Source organism: Podarcis filfolensis (genome assembly GCF_964270895.1).
Source record: "Podarcis filfolensis genome assembly, chromosome: 4".
In the NCBI taxonomy this organism is placed as follows: domain Eukaryota; kingdom Metazoa; phylum Chordata; class Lepidosauria; order Squamata; family Lacertidae; genus Podarcis; species Podarcis filfolensis.
In genome coordinates this window covers 103,294,271-103,313,384 of record NC_139607.1, presented here as the reverse complement: position 1 = coordinate 103,313,384, position 19,114 = coordinate 103,294,271, and the positions used below count along the sequence as shown (strand labels likewise).

Genomic DNA, 19,114 nt, shown 5'->3' with positions numbered 1-19,114 from the left:
AGGAAAATTACAATACATCATAACATCATATAACATAAGAAAGAGTTATAAAATTTTTCATAAAATAGTGCATTGTCTTTCAGGTTGCGTCTTCCTGGAGTTCCACACCTCTGCTGGGTGGAGAGGAAATGGTCTCTCCTCCTTCATCTCAGCTCCACAGCAGTTCTCTCAAAAAGACTTGGCACTCCAGAAGGCGGAACCCTTTATAACATAAAAAGATCATCAAACAAGGAACTTATGGTGCTGGGGAAATAGTAGTAGTAGTAGTAGTAGTAGTAGTAGTAGTAGTAGAAGTATTTATTCAATTTATATACCCCCCTTTATCAGAATTTCCCAGGGCAGTGTACAACATTAAAAGCACAATACAGAACAAAAATGATAAAAACATAATAAAAAGCATCCTGGGAGACAGCCTACTAATGCAGCACTCCTTCTAAAACTTGAGGGGAGACTCACTGCTCACCTGCTTTTACGGCCACTATGGGGGTGTGGTGATTCATCCAAGGGAGGCTCCTCTGCTGGCCCTCTGAAGATTCAGACATCGTCTACTCTTTCTCCTGTCACCCACAGCCATAGAATATGAAGAGAGTTGTCCTCCCAAACTCTGCCTACCCTCCAACATGTTGCAGAGGGAAATTGGAACCTGCGACTTTTGGGGCCACGCTCCTGAATGAGTCCCATAACTCACGCGAGAGCAAGGACCCCCCAAAATGGGCGTCTTTTGGGGCCACACATTCACGGGAGCCCAAACAGGATATCCTGGGAGCCAATCAGAAGCCAGAGTGGCTTATGGAATTTCAGGACGTCCCACTCAAAACAGGACAGTTGACAGGTATGTGAAGACCGCCAAAGATGGAGAGTCTGCAACCCATATTGCAGGCATCCCCAAACTCAGCCCTCCAGATGCTTTGGGACTACAACTCCCATTATCCTTAGCTAACAGGACCAGTTGTCAGGAATGATGAGAACTGTAGTCGCAAAACATCTGGAGGGCCGAGTTGTCTATGCCTGCCATAGTCAATATGGCTGCCTTTCCCACTGGCTGAGATGCTTCTGCCCATTTCATCTGCTTAGCCAATCCAAATATTCACGGCCAACAGGTCCCACCCCTGCCTCCAGCAACTCCCATGGGAATTGCTTGGCCAGGAGGTGGCTCCTGTTGTCAATTGTCTCTCCTTCTTCTCTCTGTGAGAATCCATGGATCAGGAAGGGGAAAGAAACCAAGCTAGAAGATGATCACAGGGGTTTTTTTTTTTTTGGGGGGGGGGGGTTCTTAGCAGTCCTGTGTGTCACCTTGAAGGCTCTCCTATTGAAATATACTCGGAGTTGAGTGTGGATTTCATGCTCTTTATTCAGCTCACAGTTGTGAGGAGGAATGGATGTTCCCCCGGAATGTCTGCTTTATATACGTTATTTACACAATGGGCCCCACATGATTGGCTAATTCCATTATTCACCTGCAGGCAAAATCACTTTTGTGACTTTTGCAATTTGTCCCCACAAAACACTTCATCACAGTTTCTTCCTATCTGGTCAAAGGGCCTCTGCTGCATGTTACCAAATGTAAGAATTCACTGATAAACGTATCTATGTACTGGCTCACTGGGAAAACTTCAGAAATTCATATAGACATGTGAGCTCAGCTACTCAGCAGCCCCTCTGCCTGAGGGATAATCCCTGGCATCCTGATACCTGAGTGCCAGACAGGTAGCCATTCCAGAAATAACAAACCCAGCCGAAGACAAAAGGGTCAGGTTACATTCCATGGGTGTTTGATGGAAGGCAAGGGGAACCATGGGGCAGGGTCCAGGATGCTCAGATTACTGCCACCAGACCTCCCCTTTCATGATGTATGAGTGATGTAGTTTGGGGGGTTGCAACGTGGGGATTAGCAGCTGATAAAAGTTTGGAGGCTCTGCTGTTTGGGGCTTCCATCTTGTTCCACCTGGTTGCAGGTGGGAGTCCTGTCTCGACAGTCTTCAAGAAAGACCAAGCCTACTGGCTCCTCTTTTGCTCTGATATTCCTGGCCGGTGTCCTTGTTTTTTGTCCAAGGGAGCCCTCAGATTTCTCCATTAACAAAACGTACCCAAAGCCTTCAAAATGTGCCCTTTCCTGCATTTTGCAGCTCAGCAATGTGTAGCCCCAGGAGAGGCAGGAACACTGTGTCTTCCTGTTCCTCCCTCAGCTGAGATCTGCCTGGATGGAGACCTGGGAGCCACCTCTCAATATCTGGGGGGCTGACCCATGGAAGAGGGAGCCAGCTTGTTTTCTCCTGCCCTAGAGGGGAGCACCCAGAATAAGGGACCCAGAGGACCAGAAAGCAGTTTCTTCTGACGGGAAGAGCAGCAGAATCCCTTGGGAGATGGCGGACTCTCCTTCCTTGGAGGTTTTTAAGCAGAGGTTGGATGCTTTGGCTGAGATTCCTGCCTTGCAGGGGGGCTGGAATAGATGACCCTTAGGGCTCCCTCCCATTCTAGGATGAGGTTCCTTGCTTCCTGCAAACCCCTTTTCCCTGCAACCTCTTCCTCCAGTTTCTGGCCAAGGGAGGGAGCGGATCACAGACCAACCAAGAGCGTCCCCTCCAAATGAGCATCTCTGGGATTGTGCAATGCAGGAGAGAAAAGGCAGAGAGGACTGAGCAGGGTGGGCTCGGCTTTGCAAGGGTTAAAGGGAACTGAGCTGCATTCCTAGAGAGGACAGGAAGTAAAGGGGGGCCAGGTCCTCCAGAGGAAAAGCCCCTCCCTCCCCTTCCTGCAAGGGGGGGTTGCTTTCTGCTATTGCAAATGCTGCATTGTTCTCTTCCACGGGGATCTGGTGAGTCTCTTCCTCCTCCTCCCCCCCCCAAGAGGGTGCAGTGGGGAGAAGGTGGGGGTCCCAGGGCTGCAGCGGGGGAGGGTGGCTCATGTGGGGGGGGGGAGCCTCTGGGAGCAGGGGGTCCTGCCAGGGAGGGGCGAGGTCGCAGGAACTGTCTCCTTCCTTTAGATCTTTGGGGGGGGGAGGGGAGGAGGTTACCGCCCCCTTCCAGAAAGAAAATTATTCAGAGCCCCCTGGGAAATCTAGCAGATAGAAATCTAGCTTCTTTAAATAAGGGTATAAGTAGGACTTCTGCTGTGTGTGACACGGGTCAGCGTCATTGCACAACAGAGGAAACGGAGGGTGCAGTGGGGAGAAGGGGGGGTCCCAGGGCTGCAGCAGGGGAGGGTGGCTCATGTGGGGGGGGGGGAGCCTCTGGGAGCAGGGGGTCCTGCCAGGGAGGGGCGAGGTCGCAGGAACTGTCTCCTTCCTTTAGATCTTTTGTGGGGGAGGAGGTTCCCGCCCCCTTCCAGAAAGAAAATTATTCAGAGCCCCCTGGGAAATCTAGCAGATAGAAATCTAGCTTCTCTAAATAAGGGTATAAGTAGGACTTCTGCTGTGTGTGACACGGGTCAGCGTCATTGCACAACAGAGGAAACGTGTATGAATGGTTGCTCCAAAACCTCTTTGTCTGTTTCCCTTCTTTCTTTCTCCTTATTGGCAGAGGAGGCCAGCCAAGCAGATCAAGCCAAGCTTTAGGAGGAGCTGGGTATCTTTAGTTGGAGAGGAGGAGACAGAGAGGAGACAGGAGAGCCATGCCAGATTAGATCATTTATTACGGTCAGAGACCAGCTTATAAAACACACTTGGGGGTACAGTCACAGAACTAAAACAGGCAATTTATGTACAACAAAAAATTTAAAAACAATGTACACCAACAAGCTATCCCAGGGAGTTGACTCAGAGTCACCCATGAAACCGAGTTTGGGGATTTTCATGACGGACTATTTTGAGTTGGGAGATGGTCTGCGCCTACAGATCTGTACACAGAATCTGGCGACCATCCAGGTCATCTTCTGATCTTTCCCTAACAGGAAAAGGTCTAATTTTTGCTTTTGCGGGAGGTCAGCGAGCCTCACCAGCAGGGGATCAATGGTCTTACTACGAGCCTCTTCGTAAAAGGGACGTCTAAAGAACAAGTGTTTTTGCTTCCTATCTCTCCCAATGGGCAGGTGAAAAGTCTCTGAGCATACGGGACTTTTCTAAAGGCTCCATCCAGGACCAGCGAGGGAAGAGCCGAGCTTCTGGCGAGTGTAAAGGCCCTTCTTGTATTTCTAGATGCGAGAAAGAAGAGATATTCTGCCGGTGCGGCTATATATTTCTCGATTTCTCCAATTCTATGGTCGGGGCACCTTGTGCAGTCCTGTTCTCTCTCGGTATCTAATATTCTTTGCCTGACCGTGGCTTTGGCCTGGCCCAAGTGTTCAGAACTGCAGTCTGCCAGCCTGACTGGAATTGGTCACAGAGGGTCAGTGGAGCTATCCCTCGGGGGAGCAGATTCAATGTCAGCCATTTGTAGATTGATGTTAGGCAGATGCTAGCCTCCACTCTCATCATCCCCGTTTCCAATCTCACCCATGCGTTTGAGACACATCTGGGCACTTGGAGGAGAGCTCCAAGAAGTCCAGATTGAACTCTCTCAAGGGGGGAGGAAGCCGAGGAAGGCGGGGGCAAAAAGGAACCATAAAGGAGTTGTGCCAAAGTTTTGGCCTTGTATAGTTTTCGAGCTGCGGGAACGAAGAAGCCCCCTTGTGCTCTGAAAAATTTAAGGATACAATTTGCGGGTTTTTCCGCTGAACTCCCGATGGAGTTTATGTGTAGTTTGTTGGCTCCTGAGGCCTGTACCCCCATTCCTAGATACTTATAGTTTGTGACTTGTTCTAATTTATGGCCTTGGAGTTCCCAGCTTTTAAGCTTTGGTTTTGCCCCCAAAGCGAGTATCTTGGTCTTTTGATAGTTGATTTTGAGACATTCAGTTTCACAGTATGCTGCGAGCTTTCTTAGTGCTCTTTTGAGTCCAGTGGGGGTTCTAGATAAAATTACTGCATCGTCGGCATATAGCAGGACCGAAATATGCCGATTTGCGAGCTTCGGAGGGTGGAGTTCTGAGTCATGGAGTGCAGATATTAAATTATTTAGATAGAAATTGAATAGTAGAGGGGTCAATAGGCACCCTGGCCTGACTCCTTTAGAGGTTTTAATAGGGTCCGTTAGGTGTCCTAGGCGGCTACACCTGACTCTAAGAGCCGTGTTTGCATGCAGTGCCTGAATTAAGAGCAGAAGCTCTTAATTCTATGTAGGTCCCCTGTAGTCTGTCCCAGAGTCTGGTTCTGGAGACTGTATCAAAGGCTGCTTTTAGATCAACAAAGGCAGTGTATAGTGAGGCCGGCCTTTAGGAGAGCCATGTCACCTGGGGGTAGGATTCCAACCAATGGCTTCAAGCTACAAGAAAGGAGATTCGGACTCAACACACCTAGTCATTTTTCACGAGGCACCAATGACTCCCTTGTCAATCAGTTCTGACTTCATGCATTGACTGGAAGGAAGGAGCAACCAGGCTGATTCGCCTCGCATTAATCTCTTCGCTTGCCTCCACATTTCCACAATCTCCCTTCTAGAGGCCTACATCCTCCCTCCTCCCCCTCCTCCTCCTCCTCCTCCTTTTTAGAAAGATAGCTCAGAGTCTGGGCTGTGGTGCAGTCATACCCTGGTTCCCAGCAAGACTCACCCATGCTTGCTCAGGGAAACTTTTTCTTCTCCTGATATTGTACAACTTTTGTAACAGAACAATGTATTTGCTTTGTAGGATTTGCTAGAGCTTCTCATTCAGACAGACAGAACTTGGCAGAAGACCAAAGGGTTCCTTCCAATCTCTCAGAGGCTTCCTGAGAGCACAGATGGATGAGCGAGACACAGCTGGCCCTAGAGCAGGAAGAGGCCATGTCATCCAAACTGGGGGCAGTGGGGGATTCTTGGAAAACTCTGTGCAGAAGATCCTGGGTGAGGAGGACACCCTCCACTCAGAGGTGCAGAGCCAGCAGTTGAGGCAGTTCTGCTTCCAGGAGGCCAAAGGACCCCGAGAGGTTTGCAGCCGACTCTACCACCTTGACCGTCAGTGGCTGAAGCCAGAAAAGCACACGAAAGCTGAGATGCTGGACCTGGTGATCTTGGAGCAGTTCCTGGCTGTCCTTCCACCAGAGATGGAGATCTGGGTGAGGGACTGTGGAGTGGAGACCAGTTCCCAGGCTGTGGCCCTGGCCGAAGGTTTCCTCCTGAGTCAGGCAGAGGAGAGAAGGCAGGTGAGAGAGACTTCCCTCTGGATACTCCCAAGGGGCTCCAAGCAGGATGGAGAACATCCAAAAATGGTCTGCTGATGGCCCATCCGTTTTCAGGGAATGAAATCTAACACCCTTAAAGTATCTGTCTTTGTGTTCTCTTTCTAATATTTCTCACCTTTCATTTACTGTTTTGAATTCTTGTTGTTCTTTCAGAAAAGGGATCATTTTGCAGAAATGGACCTGGATTCCTGTGAGGCAGAGAGGCCTCCGTTGGACACCAGAGAGAGGCCACTGGGTAAGGAGGAAGGTGGCTTTTCTCCATTTGGTCTTGTTCTGTTGGTTTTCCAACTCATCTGAGGGTTCTTTTCATCTTGGTTTTTTTTTTTTTGAGGGGTGGGGGTTGGGAACAAGGGTTCAGAGGAGGGGAGATGTATTTCTGCACAACTAACATGAAATGGGCACAAACCTTCAACTGCACTCAGCAGGTAAGGCTTTCTCAAAGCCCATCTGTAGTTAGAGATGTCCTGTTGCCTCTGTGAGAGAAGCAGGCACTCCTAGCATCCTGATTACCTTTTTTTCTTTTGCAGGTGAAAGAATGATGCCGGCAAGACCTCCTGATCCATCTTTTCATGGGGGCAGAAGGGAAGCAGTGGCTGTGGAACCAGATCAGGTCAGGGGAAGCTGCCTTGTGGGGTCAGAGGCCGAGGGATGGAGCAATGTCATGGACTGCTTGGGCACAGAGGAATGGTGGGAGGAAGCAGGCAGGGAACCAGGAAACGAAGGCGGCTCTGAGTCCAAGGAGTGAAGGTGGAGGAAGGATTGGCGGTCAGAGGGAGAAGCTTGGGAAGAGGAGGTGTCAGAAGCTGAAGGGGAAACAGCGCTTAGTGAGCTGGGAGACTCTGAGGCAGAATGCAGTGCAGAATCAGAGGCAGAAGAAGAAGGAGGCGAGTGGGAGGAGGGAGTTTGAGAGTCAGAGGTGAGTCAGGAGAAGGAGGAGCCACGGGGGCTCCCTCTCCTTCTGCCAGAATCCACCCTCCCTGCTTGTCTCTCAGAGCCAAGAGGGGTCTAACATGGAGGAGCAAAGGCAGGCTGCACACTGGCACACTGTTCAATCGCTTGCCAGAAACCCCAGAGAGGAGGGGACTTGGAAAGCTGTGGGGAGTCGGGGGACTTCACTCTCAGCAACTGCTTTTGTGGACGAAGAGGCTCAGGGAATGAGCTGCTGTTTTCATGAAGCCCGAAACTCAGCCAAGAATGTGAACATCGTGTTTTTGCTGATAAAGAGTAAACTCCAGCTGTGAAGTGTGGGATTTCCTGCCCAGATAACTCTGTCATACCTGCCTTCTGAATGTTGCCAGTAGGATTCATCTGTAGTTGCAGTTTTCATGGAATCCTAGAGTTGAAAGGGACAAAAAGGGTCATCAAGTCCCACCCCCTGCATTGCAGGAGTCTCAGCTAGATCCTCCAAGACAGATGGCCATCCAAACTAGGATTATTATATTTCTAAATTGAACACTGAATGCTAAAATAGGCTTCTAAGCAGCGGACAGACGATGACAAATAATTTCCAGGATTCCCCTAGCCAGCCCCATCCGCTGCAAAATGGGGCCTGCCCCCCACTCCTCCCCCTCTCCATGCCCCCATGAACCCCTTGAATTTGGCTCTAGGGCACTCGGGGGGAACCTCCCCAGAACAACTAACAAGGAGAAGAGAAAGTGGATCCTTCCATCGGGGCAACTGGAATGCTTCCGTAGGCAGAATAACGTAGAATTCAATTAAAGCGTTAAACTAGGTACCCATAATAAAAATGTGCAGCAAAGCAATCCTATTGAAATAACACAGCTGTCAGGGAATCAGGAGCAGGAGCACTGGGGAGAGAGGAATTGGAGAGCGAAGGGGAAGAATCCGAGGGAAGCGTAGGGGAGTATGACAGTGGCCCGAGAGATTCCATGAGCTTCTCCAGCGAATCAGAAGATTCCCAGAAGGGGGCGCCGATGGTCAGGGCAAGGGGGGTCCCAGGGGGGACGCACCAGAAACAAGGAGCCAGAGGGGAACCCCAAAGCAGCAGTGGGGGATCGGGACCAGTTTCCCCACCAGAGCGTAGTGGGGGGGAAGAGTCACATGTGTCAGGGCCAGCGTCTCCTCCAGCGGGGAGAGGAGGTGAGTCAGGGCTGACCACGCCTCCATCGGAGAGTGGGGGAATGGAGGGGAGGTCAGTTGCAGCTAGCCCCCCCAAAGGGGGAAGCAGTGACAGCAGCAGTGAAACGGTCAGGAGAAAAGTTACCGGCTGGGCGCGCGCGCCAAGTTCAAATGTGCAGGCGCGGGGGACAGCAGGAGACCCGGATGGGGAACCAGCTCCTAAAGCCCGCCGGAGGGAGGGAGAAGGCTCAGGGGAATCAGCGTCAGATGAGGCTAGAAAGGGCGAGACCCCGGCGGGCAGGCGGACCCAGAGGAGGAAAGAGCAGCGGAAAAGGTGGAGCAAGGCGAGGGTCTTAAACTGGTGTACAGGGGGAGGAGATTCAGACGGATCATCAGCGGTCTGACAGTTGAGACGTAGAGCTGCGCGCTGCGGCTCTGGAAGTGAAACTGAACTTCAATAAAGACTTTTGTACTTAACAACGAAGCAGCGTTGGTCCTTTGTGAGCTGGGACCTTGGGCAGCTCTGACAACAGCAATTAACAGGAAGGAAATAACAGAGCATTGTGTAGCAGATCATATTTCTGCTGTCTCAGAGGAGGACATTTCCCCTTTTCTTTTAGGGTCCAGTGTGCTTTGAAGATGTCGCTGTTCGTTTCACGGACGAGGAGTGGGAGTTGCTGGATCCTGACCAGAGAGCTCTGCATAAGGACGTCATGGAGGAGAATCATGGGATCGTGGCCTCTCTTGGTAAGCCTCCGTGTGGGATCGTCCTATCTGCCAGGAAATTCAAAAAATACCTCTATGTGACAAACCTCATATATTTTCACAGCACCCCCTACAACACCTGGGAACCTAACACCCGCACAAGAAATAGTAGATTACAGTTTTTTCTGTGAACAATCTTAGAATAGAATCATAGAATCATAGAGTTGGAAGAGACCACAAGGGCCATCGAGTCCAACCCCCTGCCAAGCAGGAAACACCATCAGAGCACTCCTGACATATGGTTGTCAAGCCTCTGCTTAAAGACCTCCAAAGAAGGAGACTCCACCACACTCCTTGGCAGCAAATTCCACTGTCGAACAGCTCTTACTGTCAGGAAGTTCTTCCTAATGTTTAGGTGGAATCTTCTTTCTTGTAGTTTGGATCCATTGCTCCGTGTCCGCTTCTCTGGAGCAGCAGAAAACAACCTTTCTCCCTCCTCTATGTGACATCCTTTTATATATTTGAACATGGCTATCATATCACCCCTTAACCTCCTCTTCTCCAGGCTAAACATGCCCAGCTCCCTTAGCCGTTCCTCATAAGGCATCGTTTCCAGGCCTTTGACCATTTTGGTTGCCCTCCTCTGGACACATTCCAGTTTGTCAGTGTCCTTCTTGAACTGTGGTGCCCAGAACTGGACACAGTACTCCAGGTGAGGTCTGACCAGAGCAGAATACAGTGGCACTATTACTTCCCTTGATCTAGGTGCTATACTCCTATTGATGCAGCCCAGAATTGCATTGGCTTTTTTAGCTGCCGCGTCACACTGTTGGCTCATGTCAAGTTTGTGGTCAACCAAGATTCCTAGATCCTTTTCACATGTACTGCTCTCAAGCCAGGTGTCACCCATCTTGTATTTGTGCCTCTCATTTTTTTTGCCCAAGTGCAATACTTTACATTTCTCCCTGTTAAAATTCATCTTGTTTGTTTTGGCCCAGTTCTCTAATCTGTCAAGGTCATTTTGAAGTGTGATCCTGTCCTCTGGGGTGTTAGCCACCCCTCCCAGTTTGGTGTCATCTGCAAATTTGATCAGGATGCCCTTGAGTCCATCATCCAAGTCGTTGATAAAGATGTTGAATAAGACCGGGCCCAAGACAGAACCCACTAGTCACTCTTCTCCAGGATGAAGAGGAACCATTGATGAGCACCCTTTGGGTTTGGTCAGTCAGCCAGTTACAAATCCACTGAGTGGTAGCATAGTCAAGACCGCATTTTACCAGCTTCTTTACAAGAATATCATGGGGCACCTTGTCAAATGCCTTGCTGAAATCAAGGTAGGCTACATCCACTGCGTTCCCTTCATCTACCAGGCTTGTAATTCTGTCAAAAAACGAGATCAGGTTCGTCTGACATGACTTATTTTTCAGAAATCCATGCTGACTATTGGTGATCACAGCATTCCTTTCTAGGTGCTCACAGACTGTTTGCTTAATGATCTGCTCCAGAATCTTCCCTGGTATTGATGTCAGACTGACTGGGCGGTAATTATTTGGGTCCTCTCTTTTCCCCTTTTTGAAAATAGGGACAACATTTGCCCTCCTCCAGTCTGCCGGGACTTCGCCTGTTCTCCAGGAATTCTCAAAGATGGCTGCCAGTGGTTCTGAAATCACATCTGCCAGTTCTTTTAATACTCTTGGATGCAGTTCATCTGGCCCTGGAGACTTGAATACATCTAGACTAGCCAAGTATTCTTGTACTTTAGATGCGGCCACGATGGCCAACTATCGCCCAGTCTCAAATCTTCCATTCTTGGGCAAGGTGATTGAGCGAGCGGTTGCCGAACAACTCTAGGCACGCCTGGAAGAAGCGGACCATTTGGATCCCTTCCAATCAGGATTCAGGCCTCATCATGGGACTGAAACTGCCTTGGTCGCACTGGTTGATGATCTCCGGCGGGCTAGGAACAAAGGTGAGAGCTGTTTCCTAGTTCTGCTGGATCTCTCAGCGGCGTTTGATACCATCGACCATAACATCCTTCTGGACCGTCTTGAGGGGCTGGGAGCTGGGGGCACTGTCATACAGTGGTTCCGCTCCTTCCTCCTGGGCCGTGTTCAGAAAGTGGTGGGGGGGGATGAGTGTTCAGACCCCTGGGCTCTCACTTGTGGGGTGCCTCAGGGTTCTGTCCTCTCCCCCATGCTTTTCAACATTTACATGCAGCCGCTGGGAGAGATCATCAGGAGGTTTGGGCTGGGTGTTCATCAGTATGCGGATGATACCCAGCTCTACCTCTCTTTTAAATCAGAACCAGTGAAGGCGGTGAAGGTCCTGTGTGAGTGTCTGGAGGCGGTTGGAGGATGGATGGCGGCTAACAGATTGAGGTTGAACCCTGACAAGACAGAAGTACTGTTTTTGGGGGACAGGAGGCGGGCAGGTGTGGAGGATTCCCTGGTCCTGAATGGGGTAACTGTGCCCCTGAAGGACCAGGTGCGCAGCCTGGGAGTCATTTTGGACTCACAGCTGTCCATGGAGGCACAGGTCAAATCTGTGTCCAGGGCAGCTGTTTACCAGCTCCATCTGGTACGTAGGCTGAGACCCTATCTGCCTGCGGACTGTCTCGCCAGAGTGGTGCATGCTCTGGTTATCTCCCGCTTGGACTACTGCAATGCATTCTACGTAGGGCTACCTTTGAAGGTGACTCGGAAACTACAACTAATCCAGAATGCGGCAGCTAGACTGGTGACTGGGGGCGGCCGCCGAGACCGTATAACACCAGTCTTGAAAGACCTACATTGGCTCCCAGTACGTTTCCGAGCACAATTCAAAGTGTTGGTGCTGACCTTTAAAGCCCTAAACGGCCTCGGTCCAGTATACCTGAAGGAGCGTCTCCACCCCCATCATTCTGCCCGGACGCTGAGGTCCAGCGCTGAGGGCCTTCTGGCGGTTCCCTCATTGCGAGAAGCTACAGGGAACCAGGCAGAGGGCCTTCTCGGTAGTGGCGCCCGCCCTGTGGAACGCACTCCCAGCAGATGTCAAAGCGATAAACAACTACCTGACATTCAGAAGACATCTTAAGGCAACCCTGTTCAGGGAAGTTTTTAACGTGTGATATTTTACTGTATTTTTGGTTTTTATGGAAGCCGCCCAGAGTGGCTGGGGAGGCCCAGCCAGATGGGCGGGGTATAAATAATAAATTATTATTATTATTATTATTATTATTATTATTATTATTATTACTATCTCCTTAGTTATTCTGGGCTGTGTTTCCTCTGCTGAATCATTTGCTCCAAATTCTTCAGGTCGGGCATTGTTTTCTTTATCGGAGAAGACTGAGGCAAAGAAGGCATTGAGGAGTTCAGCCCTTTCTGTGTCCCCTGTTTGCATTTCACCATCTTCTCCTCTGAGTGACCCCACTGTTTCTTTGTTCTTCCTTTTGCTACAAACATACCCATAAAAGCCTTTTTTGTTGCTTTTAACCTCTCTAGCAAGCCTGAGTTCATTCTGTGCTTTAGCTTTTCTGACTTTGTGTCTACACGTGCTGGCTATTTGTTTGAATTCCTCTTTGGTGGTTTCCCCCCTTTTCCATTTTTTGTACACATCCTTTTTTAATCTTAACTCAGTTAAAAGTTCTTTAGATAGCCACCCTGGCTTTTTTAGGCACCTTCCATGTTTCCATCTCATTGGTATTGCCTGAAGTTGTGCTTTTACTATCTCCCTCTTAACAAACTCCCAGCCATCATGAACTCCCTTTCCTTTTAGTATTACTGCCCATGGGATCTCACCCAGCACTTCCCTAAGTTTTATGAAGTCGGCTTTCTTAAAGTCGAGAAATTGAGTCCTAGTATGCTTGGCTGCTCCTTTCCGCTGTATAGTAAACTTCAGAAGAGCATGATCACTTGCACCTAATGATCCTTCCACTTCTACCCCACTAACCAGGTCATCAACATTGGTTAGGACCAGATATAAAATGGCTGTTCCTCTTGTTGCTTCTCCCACTTTCTGGACAATGAAATTGTCTGCAAGGCCAGTGAGGAATCTGTTTGACCTTATGCTCTTGGCTGAGTTTGACATCCAACAAATATCCGGGTAATTGAAGTCCCCCATTACTACTATCTCCCTTCCTTTTGCATGCTTGGCCATCTGTTCCAGGAAGGCATCATCTATGTCCTCCGTTTGGCTTGGGGATCTATAGTAAACTCCCACAATGAGGTCACTGTTATTCTTCTCTCCCTTAATTTTGACCCAAATGCTCTCACTTTGGCTTTGAGGTTCTAAATCTTGGATCTCTTCACAGGTATACACATCCCTGACATATAACGCCACTCCTCCTCCTTTCTTGTCTGGTCTGTTTCTCTGAAATAGATTGTATCCCTCCATTATTACATTCCAATCATGGGACTTATCCCACCAGGTTTCAGTGATTCCTATTATGTCATATTTAGTTTGCTGTACCAAGAGCTCAAGCTCACCTTGTTTATTTCCCATGCTTTGCGCATTAGTGTACAGACATTGAAGTCCATTAATCATTCCCCCGTGTCTCTTATTTAAGGATTTTTTCCTCCCACCACTAGGTCTGCGTGCTGTTTGCTCCATTCGGTCTATGACATTTGGATGATCATCTTCATCAATTGATAGACTCCTACCTTCAGGAGCACTGTCTCCCTCCCCCACATTAGTCAGTTTAAAGCCCTCCTGATGAGGTTTCTGAGATTTTTTGCAAAAACATTCCTCCCAACCGTTGTGAGGTGCAGCCCAACACTTGCCAGAAGTCCATCTTCAAGAAACTGCATTCCGTGATCTAAGAATCCAAACTGTTCCTGTTTACACCATTTGCGAAGCCAGTTGTTCACTTCCACTATTTTTCCCTCTCTCCCTGGGCCACGTCGTTCAACTGGGAGGACAGATGAGATGACAATTTGTGCATTTAATTGCTTCAATTTCCTGCCCAGAGCCTCGCAATCTCTTTTGATCTTCTGGAGGCTGTTGCTTGCAGTGTCATTGGTTCCCACATGAACCAAGAGGAAGGGGTATTTGTCAGTGGGTTTTATGATTCCTTGCAGTCGTTCAGTTACATCTTGGATCTTAGCCCCAGGGAGACAGCACACTTCCCGAGACATCTTGTCAGGCCCACAGATCACTGCTTCTGTTCCCCTCAGTAGGGAATCCCCTATCACCACTACATGCCTCCTCTTAGGTCTGGTCGGGGTTCTTCCGTGAGCTGTCCGTTCCAAGGTCGCCTGCACATTCCCTGAGGGCTGACTTTGCTGCTCGTCTTCATATATCTGATCGACTGTAATAAGGGAGAGATCCTCAAATGGAGTCTGCTCTTCGTCTTCCATGCTAGGGGAGAGGACCTCAAAGTGTTTGTGTATTTCTAAACGATCAGAGCGAACCCTGGGCCTCCTACTTCTTTGAGTCACGTTTCTCCATATATCTGGCTCCTGTGTTGGTGAACTAGCCTCCTTCTCAGGGGAGTCCCCTGTCTCCTCCTTGGTGGAGATGGTGTGTTCTGTTGCTTCCGAGAAGAGCTCCAGCTCTCTAACTCTTTGGAGCGTATCTACACATTCTTCCAGTTGCTGGACTTTGTCTTTTAAGAGGGCAATCAACATGCAATTGCTGCAGGTAAAGCTGCCTGCAACCTTTGGCAAGATGGCAAACATTGCGCAGGAACCACAGGCGACTGCAGCTGTTCCCTCACCCTCCATCTTGAGAACGTGTCGTTGGGGCTGACTACAGCGGTCCGCCATCATAAAAAGCGTGAAGGCAGGACAAATAAATCCCCCCCCCAAAAACCTAGGTCTCCCCCAACAAACGTTTAAGACTAGCTCCCCTAAATCTAAAAGATGGATCAAACTGCGCGCGCCTCTGACCTTTGCACAGGGAGAGCAGCTAATCAGCCACAAGAAACACGCACAAGAAAACCCTTTTTGTTCCTTCTTCAGCTGCTGCCCTACAAGCTCAATCTTCCTCCAGTTCTGCCTCCTGCTACCACAGTTGGGCTGATCTGAACTGCCCAGGCATCTTAAATGTCAGCTTCAGAATTGTTAGGAAAGATAAGTAGATTCTGTCAGGTTTTCTGTTTTTGTTTTTGCTGCTGTCAGTCTTGGGTTGACCAAAGAGACTACTGACACTGGAGATGGAGGGGATGCCATGACTGGGCCAAACAACATCTGCCCCAGAGAAGAGCCAGGCTGATTGAATCTCAGGTAGTACTAGCAGTGATAATAATAGCAATAATAATAATTTTTATTTATACCCTGACCATCTGGTTGGGTTGCCCCAGCCAATCTGGGAAGCTTCCAACACATATACAGTGGTACCTCTGGTTGCGAATGGGATCCGTTCCGGAGGTCTGACCAGATCCCGAGGTTTACACAAACTGAGGATCACTGTTCTGCGCATGCGCATGGATTTGTCGCTTTCATAAGCTGATGTTTATATAACCCGAGGGTTACGTAACCCGAGGTGCTACTGTATAAACATGAAACAGTAATAATAGCATCTAAACCAATGAAAAAACTACAAAATTTTTACAAAAAGTACAAAATTTATAAAATGAGTAACTTACTTCAAACAAAGCAACATTCAACCAACGATTAGAATCCAATAATAAATACATTGGTTTATTACAAATAACAAAGGTAATAAACACACAGCCAACTGCCTTCTCTACAACAAATTTAATGAGCATTATTCCCTAACTGGGGGCTCCATTTGTTCCTGAGGCTCTAATCCCTTTTTCTCTCCATTGCAGATTGTGATGAATTTGAAATCAAGAACAAAGGTGACCACAACACAATCTGCAGAGTGGAGAAGTCATGTAAAAATTTGGAATGTGGAAAGAGCTGCAGTCAGAGCTCCGATTCCAGTTCCCATCAACGAAATCTCATTGGAAAGAATACCTATCAGTGCATGGAATGTGGAAAGAGCTTCAGTAGCAGCTCCAATCTCACTTCCCATCAAAGAATTCATACAGGGGAGAAACCCTATCAGTGTGTGGAATGTGGAAAGAGCTTCAGTCAGAGCTCCAGTCTCACTTCCCATCAGAGAATTCATACAGGGGAGAAACCCTATCTGTGTATGGAATGTGGAAAGAGCTTCAGTAGGAGCTACAATCTGACTAAACATCAAAGAATTCATACAGGGGAGAAACCCTATAAGTGTATGGAATGTGGAAAGAGCTTCAGTATAAGCTACAATCTTACTTCCCATCAAATAATTCATACAGGGGAGAAACCCTATCAGTGCATGGAATGTGGAAAGAGCTTCAGTAGAAGCGACGATCTCACTAAACATCAAAGAATTCATACAGGGGAGAAACCCTATCTGTGTATGGAATGTGGAAAGAGCTTCAGTATGAGCTCCGATCTCACTAAACATCAAAGAATTCATACAGGGGAGAAACCCTATCAGTGCAATGAATGTCGAAAGAGCTTCAGTATGAGCTCCCATCGCATTTCCCATCAAAGAATTCATACAGGGGAGAAACCCTATCAGTGCATGGAATGTGGAAAGAGCTTCAGGATGAGCTCCAGTCTCACTTCCCATCAGATAATTCATGCAGGGGAGAAACCCTATCAGTGTGTGGAATGTGGAAAGAGCTTCAGTAGAAGCTCCGATCTCACTAAACATCAAAGACTTCATACAGGGGAGAAACCCTATCAGTGTGTGGAATGTGGAAAGAGCTTCACTGATAGCTCCAATCTCACTTCCCATCAAAGAATTCATACAGGGGAGAAACCCTATCAGTGTGTGGAATGTGGAAAGAGCTTCAGTATGAGCTCCAGTCTCACTTCCCATCAAAGAATTCATACAGGGGAGAAACCCTATCAGTGCATTAAATGTGGAAAGAGCTTCAGTATGAGCTCCAGTCTCACTTCCCATCAAAGAATTCATACAGGGGAGAAACCCTATCAGTGCATGGAATGTGGAAAGAGCTTCAGTATGAGCTGCAGTCTCACTTCCCATCAACGAATTCATACAGGGGAGAAACCCTATCAGTGTGTGGAATGTGGAAAGAGCTTCAGTATGAGCTCCCATCTCACTTCCCATCAAAGAATTCATACAGGGGAGAAACCCTATCAGTGTGGGGAATGTGGAAAGAGCTTCAGTAGAAGTGACGATCTCACTAAACATCAAAGAATTCATACAGGGGAGAAACCCTATCAGTGTGTGGAATGTGGAAAGAGCTTCAGTCAGAGCTCCAATCTCACTTCCCATCAAAGAATTCATACCGGGGAGAATCACGGAATTGTAGAATTTTTGAGCTTGAAGTGATCCCTGGTGCAATATATTCCACCCCTTGTGATGCAGGCATAGCAAGTAAAGCATCCATGACAGATGACCATCCAACTTCATTTGAAAACTTCAAAGAATGGAAATTCCAGCACTCCCAAGGGAGTCCAATCCACTAACAGCTCTTGCTGTCAAAAAGTTCTTCCGCATGTTTAGTCAGTCTTTTTTTAAAAAAACAAAACTTGAAGGCATTTGTTTGTGTCCTACCCTGTGGAGCAGGCGTCTGATTGGGAAGACCCAGTTCTCCGAGTGCATGTTCTGGAAGTTGGGCAATAGGGGCAGTACAGGATTCCTTTTGGTGTACCGACCTCCACACCGCACCAAGGATTCCCTGCCTGAGCTGCTCCAGGTCGTGGCGGATGTTCTCCTGGAGACACCTAGTTTGGTTGTCCTAGGGGATTTTAACATCCACGCCGACATGACCTTACAACAGTTGCACTGTTTTAGTGTTGTTAGCCGCCCTGAGCCCGGCTTCGGCCGGGGAGGACGGGATATAAATAAAATTTACTATTATTATTATTACAAGGGGCCACTTGGGACTTCGTGGAAAGCATGGCCTCCATGGGGCTTTCCCTGAATATGTTTGGCCCAACTCATAGCCGCGGACATAACTTAGACCTGGTGTTCACCTCTATGGATGTTGGTGATCTAACACTAAGTAAAAGCGAAACTAAAGAAGTGCCATGGTCAGATCACTTCCTGGTGCAACTGGACTTCTCCGCGAACCTTCCCCTCCTGCAGGGAGGTGGGACCGATTCAGATGGTCCGCCCCTTAATGGATCCAAATGGTTTCCAGAGAGTGGTAGGGGATGTTTTATCCCATGTTGATGGCCTTTCAGCTGATTTCTGGTGGCCCGCTGAAATGTGGAGTTAACCAGGGCTATTGACGGGCTCCGAAGCGCCCTCTCCGATTGCATGGAGCCCGGACAGCCCCGTGGTTTTCTTCGGAGCTGAGGGTGATGAAACAATCGCTGAGATGGCTAGAGCGCCGGTGGCGGATAACCCATTCTGAAGCTGACCGGACACGGGTTAGAGCTGAATGTTGAGCCTACCAAGTGGTGATAGCGACAGCCAAGAAGACTTTCTTCACCGCCTCTATTACATCTGCGGAAAACAGCAGCAGGAGACTCTTTCAGGTGGTTCACAATTTAGCAGTACCACCTGCTCCATTAGGGCCCAGTACAGGCCACATGATCTCCTGCAATGATTTTGCAAAGTTTTTTGCGGACAAAGTTGCTCCGATTCAAGAAGACGTAGACTCCACCGTGGGAGCAGGGCAGGAGAGTGCTAGAGTCCTGTCTAGTCATGTTGGATCAATTCCAATCTGTTACCCCCGAAGATGTGGACAAGCTGCTTGGACGAGAGAAACCAACCACTTGTCTCCTTGATCCTTATCCATCCTGGCTTATAAAAGCTGGCCAAGAAGGGCTGGGCGATGGGCTTCGTGGGGTGGTGAAAGCTTCCCTCCGTGAGGGAGCCTTCCCGGACCCATCTTTGGATGTGGCCACGATGGCCAACTATCGCCCAGTCTCAAATCCTCCATTCTTGGGCAAGGTGATTGAGCGAGTGGTTGCTGAACAACTCCAGGCACGCCTGGAGGAAGCGGACCATTTGGATCCCTTCCAGACGGGATTCAGGCCTCAACATGGGACTTGAAACTGCCTTGGTCGCACTGGTTGATGATCTCTGGCTGAACATCTGCGTCGCAACTGCCCACAGAGAGCAGGGAAGCCAGGGCAGGATGTTTCCAAGGTCGTTTCCCATGGGAACCAGCCGGGTTTCCATGGCAACAGAGGTAGCAGCGCAACTGATCAAAGATTGGGTTGCAGAGGTGGAACAGAGGTTC

At 48.8% G+C, this 19,114-nt stretch overlaps 3 protein-coding genes across 4 annotated transcripts in view; all 3 read left to right on the top strand.

Moving 5' to 3' along the window:
- The window catches only part of LOC310761883 (uncharacterized protein), a gene marked incomplete at its 3' end in the record, with an annotated part of 95,645 nt that overhangs the window by 28,374 nt on the left and 48,157 nt on the right, over positions 1–19,114 (top strand). The window lies entirely within an intron of this gene.
- Positions 1–19,114, top strand: part of LOC310760733 (uncharacterized protein) — a 73,605-nt gene that overhangs the window by 28,844 nt on the left and 25,647 nt on the right. The window lies entirely within an intron of this gene.
- Positions 2,759–18,279, top strand: LOC310760726 (uncharacterized protein). 2 transcript variants are annotated; one of them, XM_083609804.1, is made up of 8 exons: positions 2,759–3,008; positions 3,310–4,107; positions 5,661–6,153; positions 6,346–6,427; positions 6,720–6,802; positions 8,892–9,018; positions 15,728–17,700; positions 17,795–18,279. In XM_083609804.1, exons 3-7 carry the CDS (start codon positions 5,752–5,754, stop codon positions 17,248–17,250), a joined length of 2,217 nt encoding a protein of 738 aa, XP_083465930.1. In that variant the 5' UTR covers positions 2,759–3,008; positions 3,310–4,107; positions 5,661–5,751; the 3' UTR covers positions 17,251–17,700; positions 17,795–18,279. The 2 variants fall into 2 exon arrangements, with proteins under 2 accessions (XP_083465930.1, XP_083465929.1); XM_083609803.1 differs by lacking the exons at positions 2,759–3,008; positions 3,310–4,107 and having other exon boundaries at positions 5,254–6,153.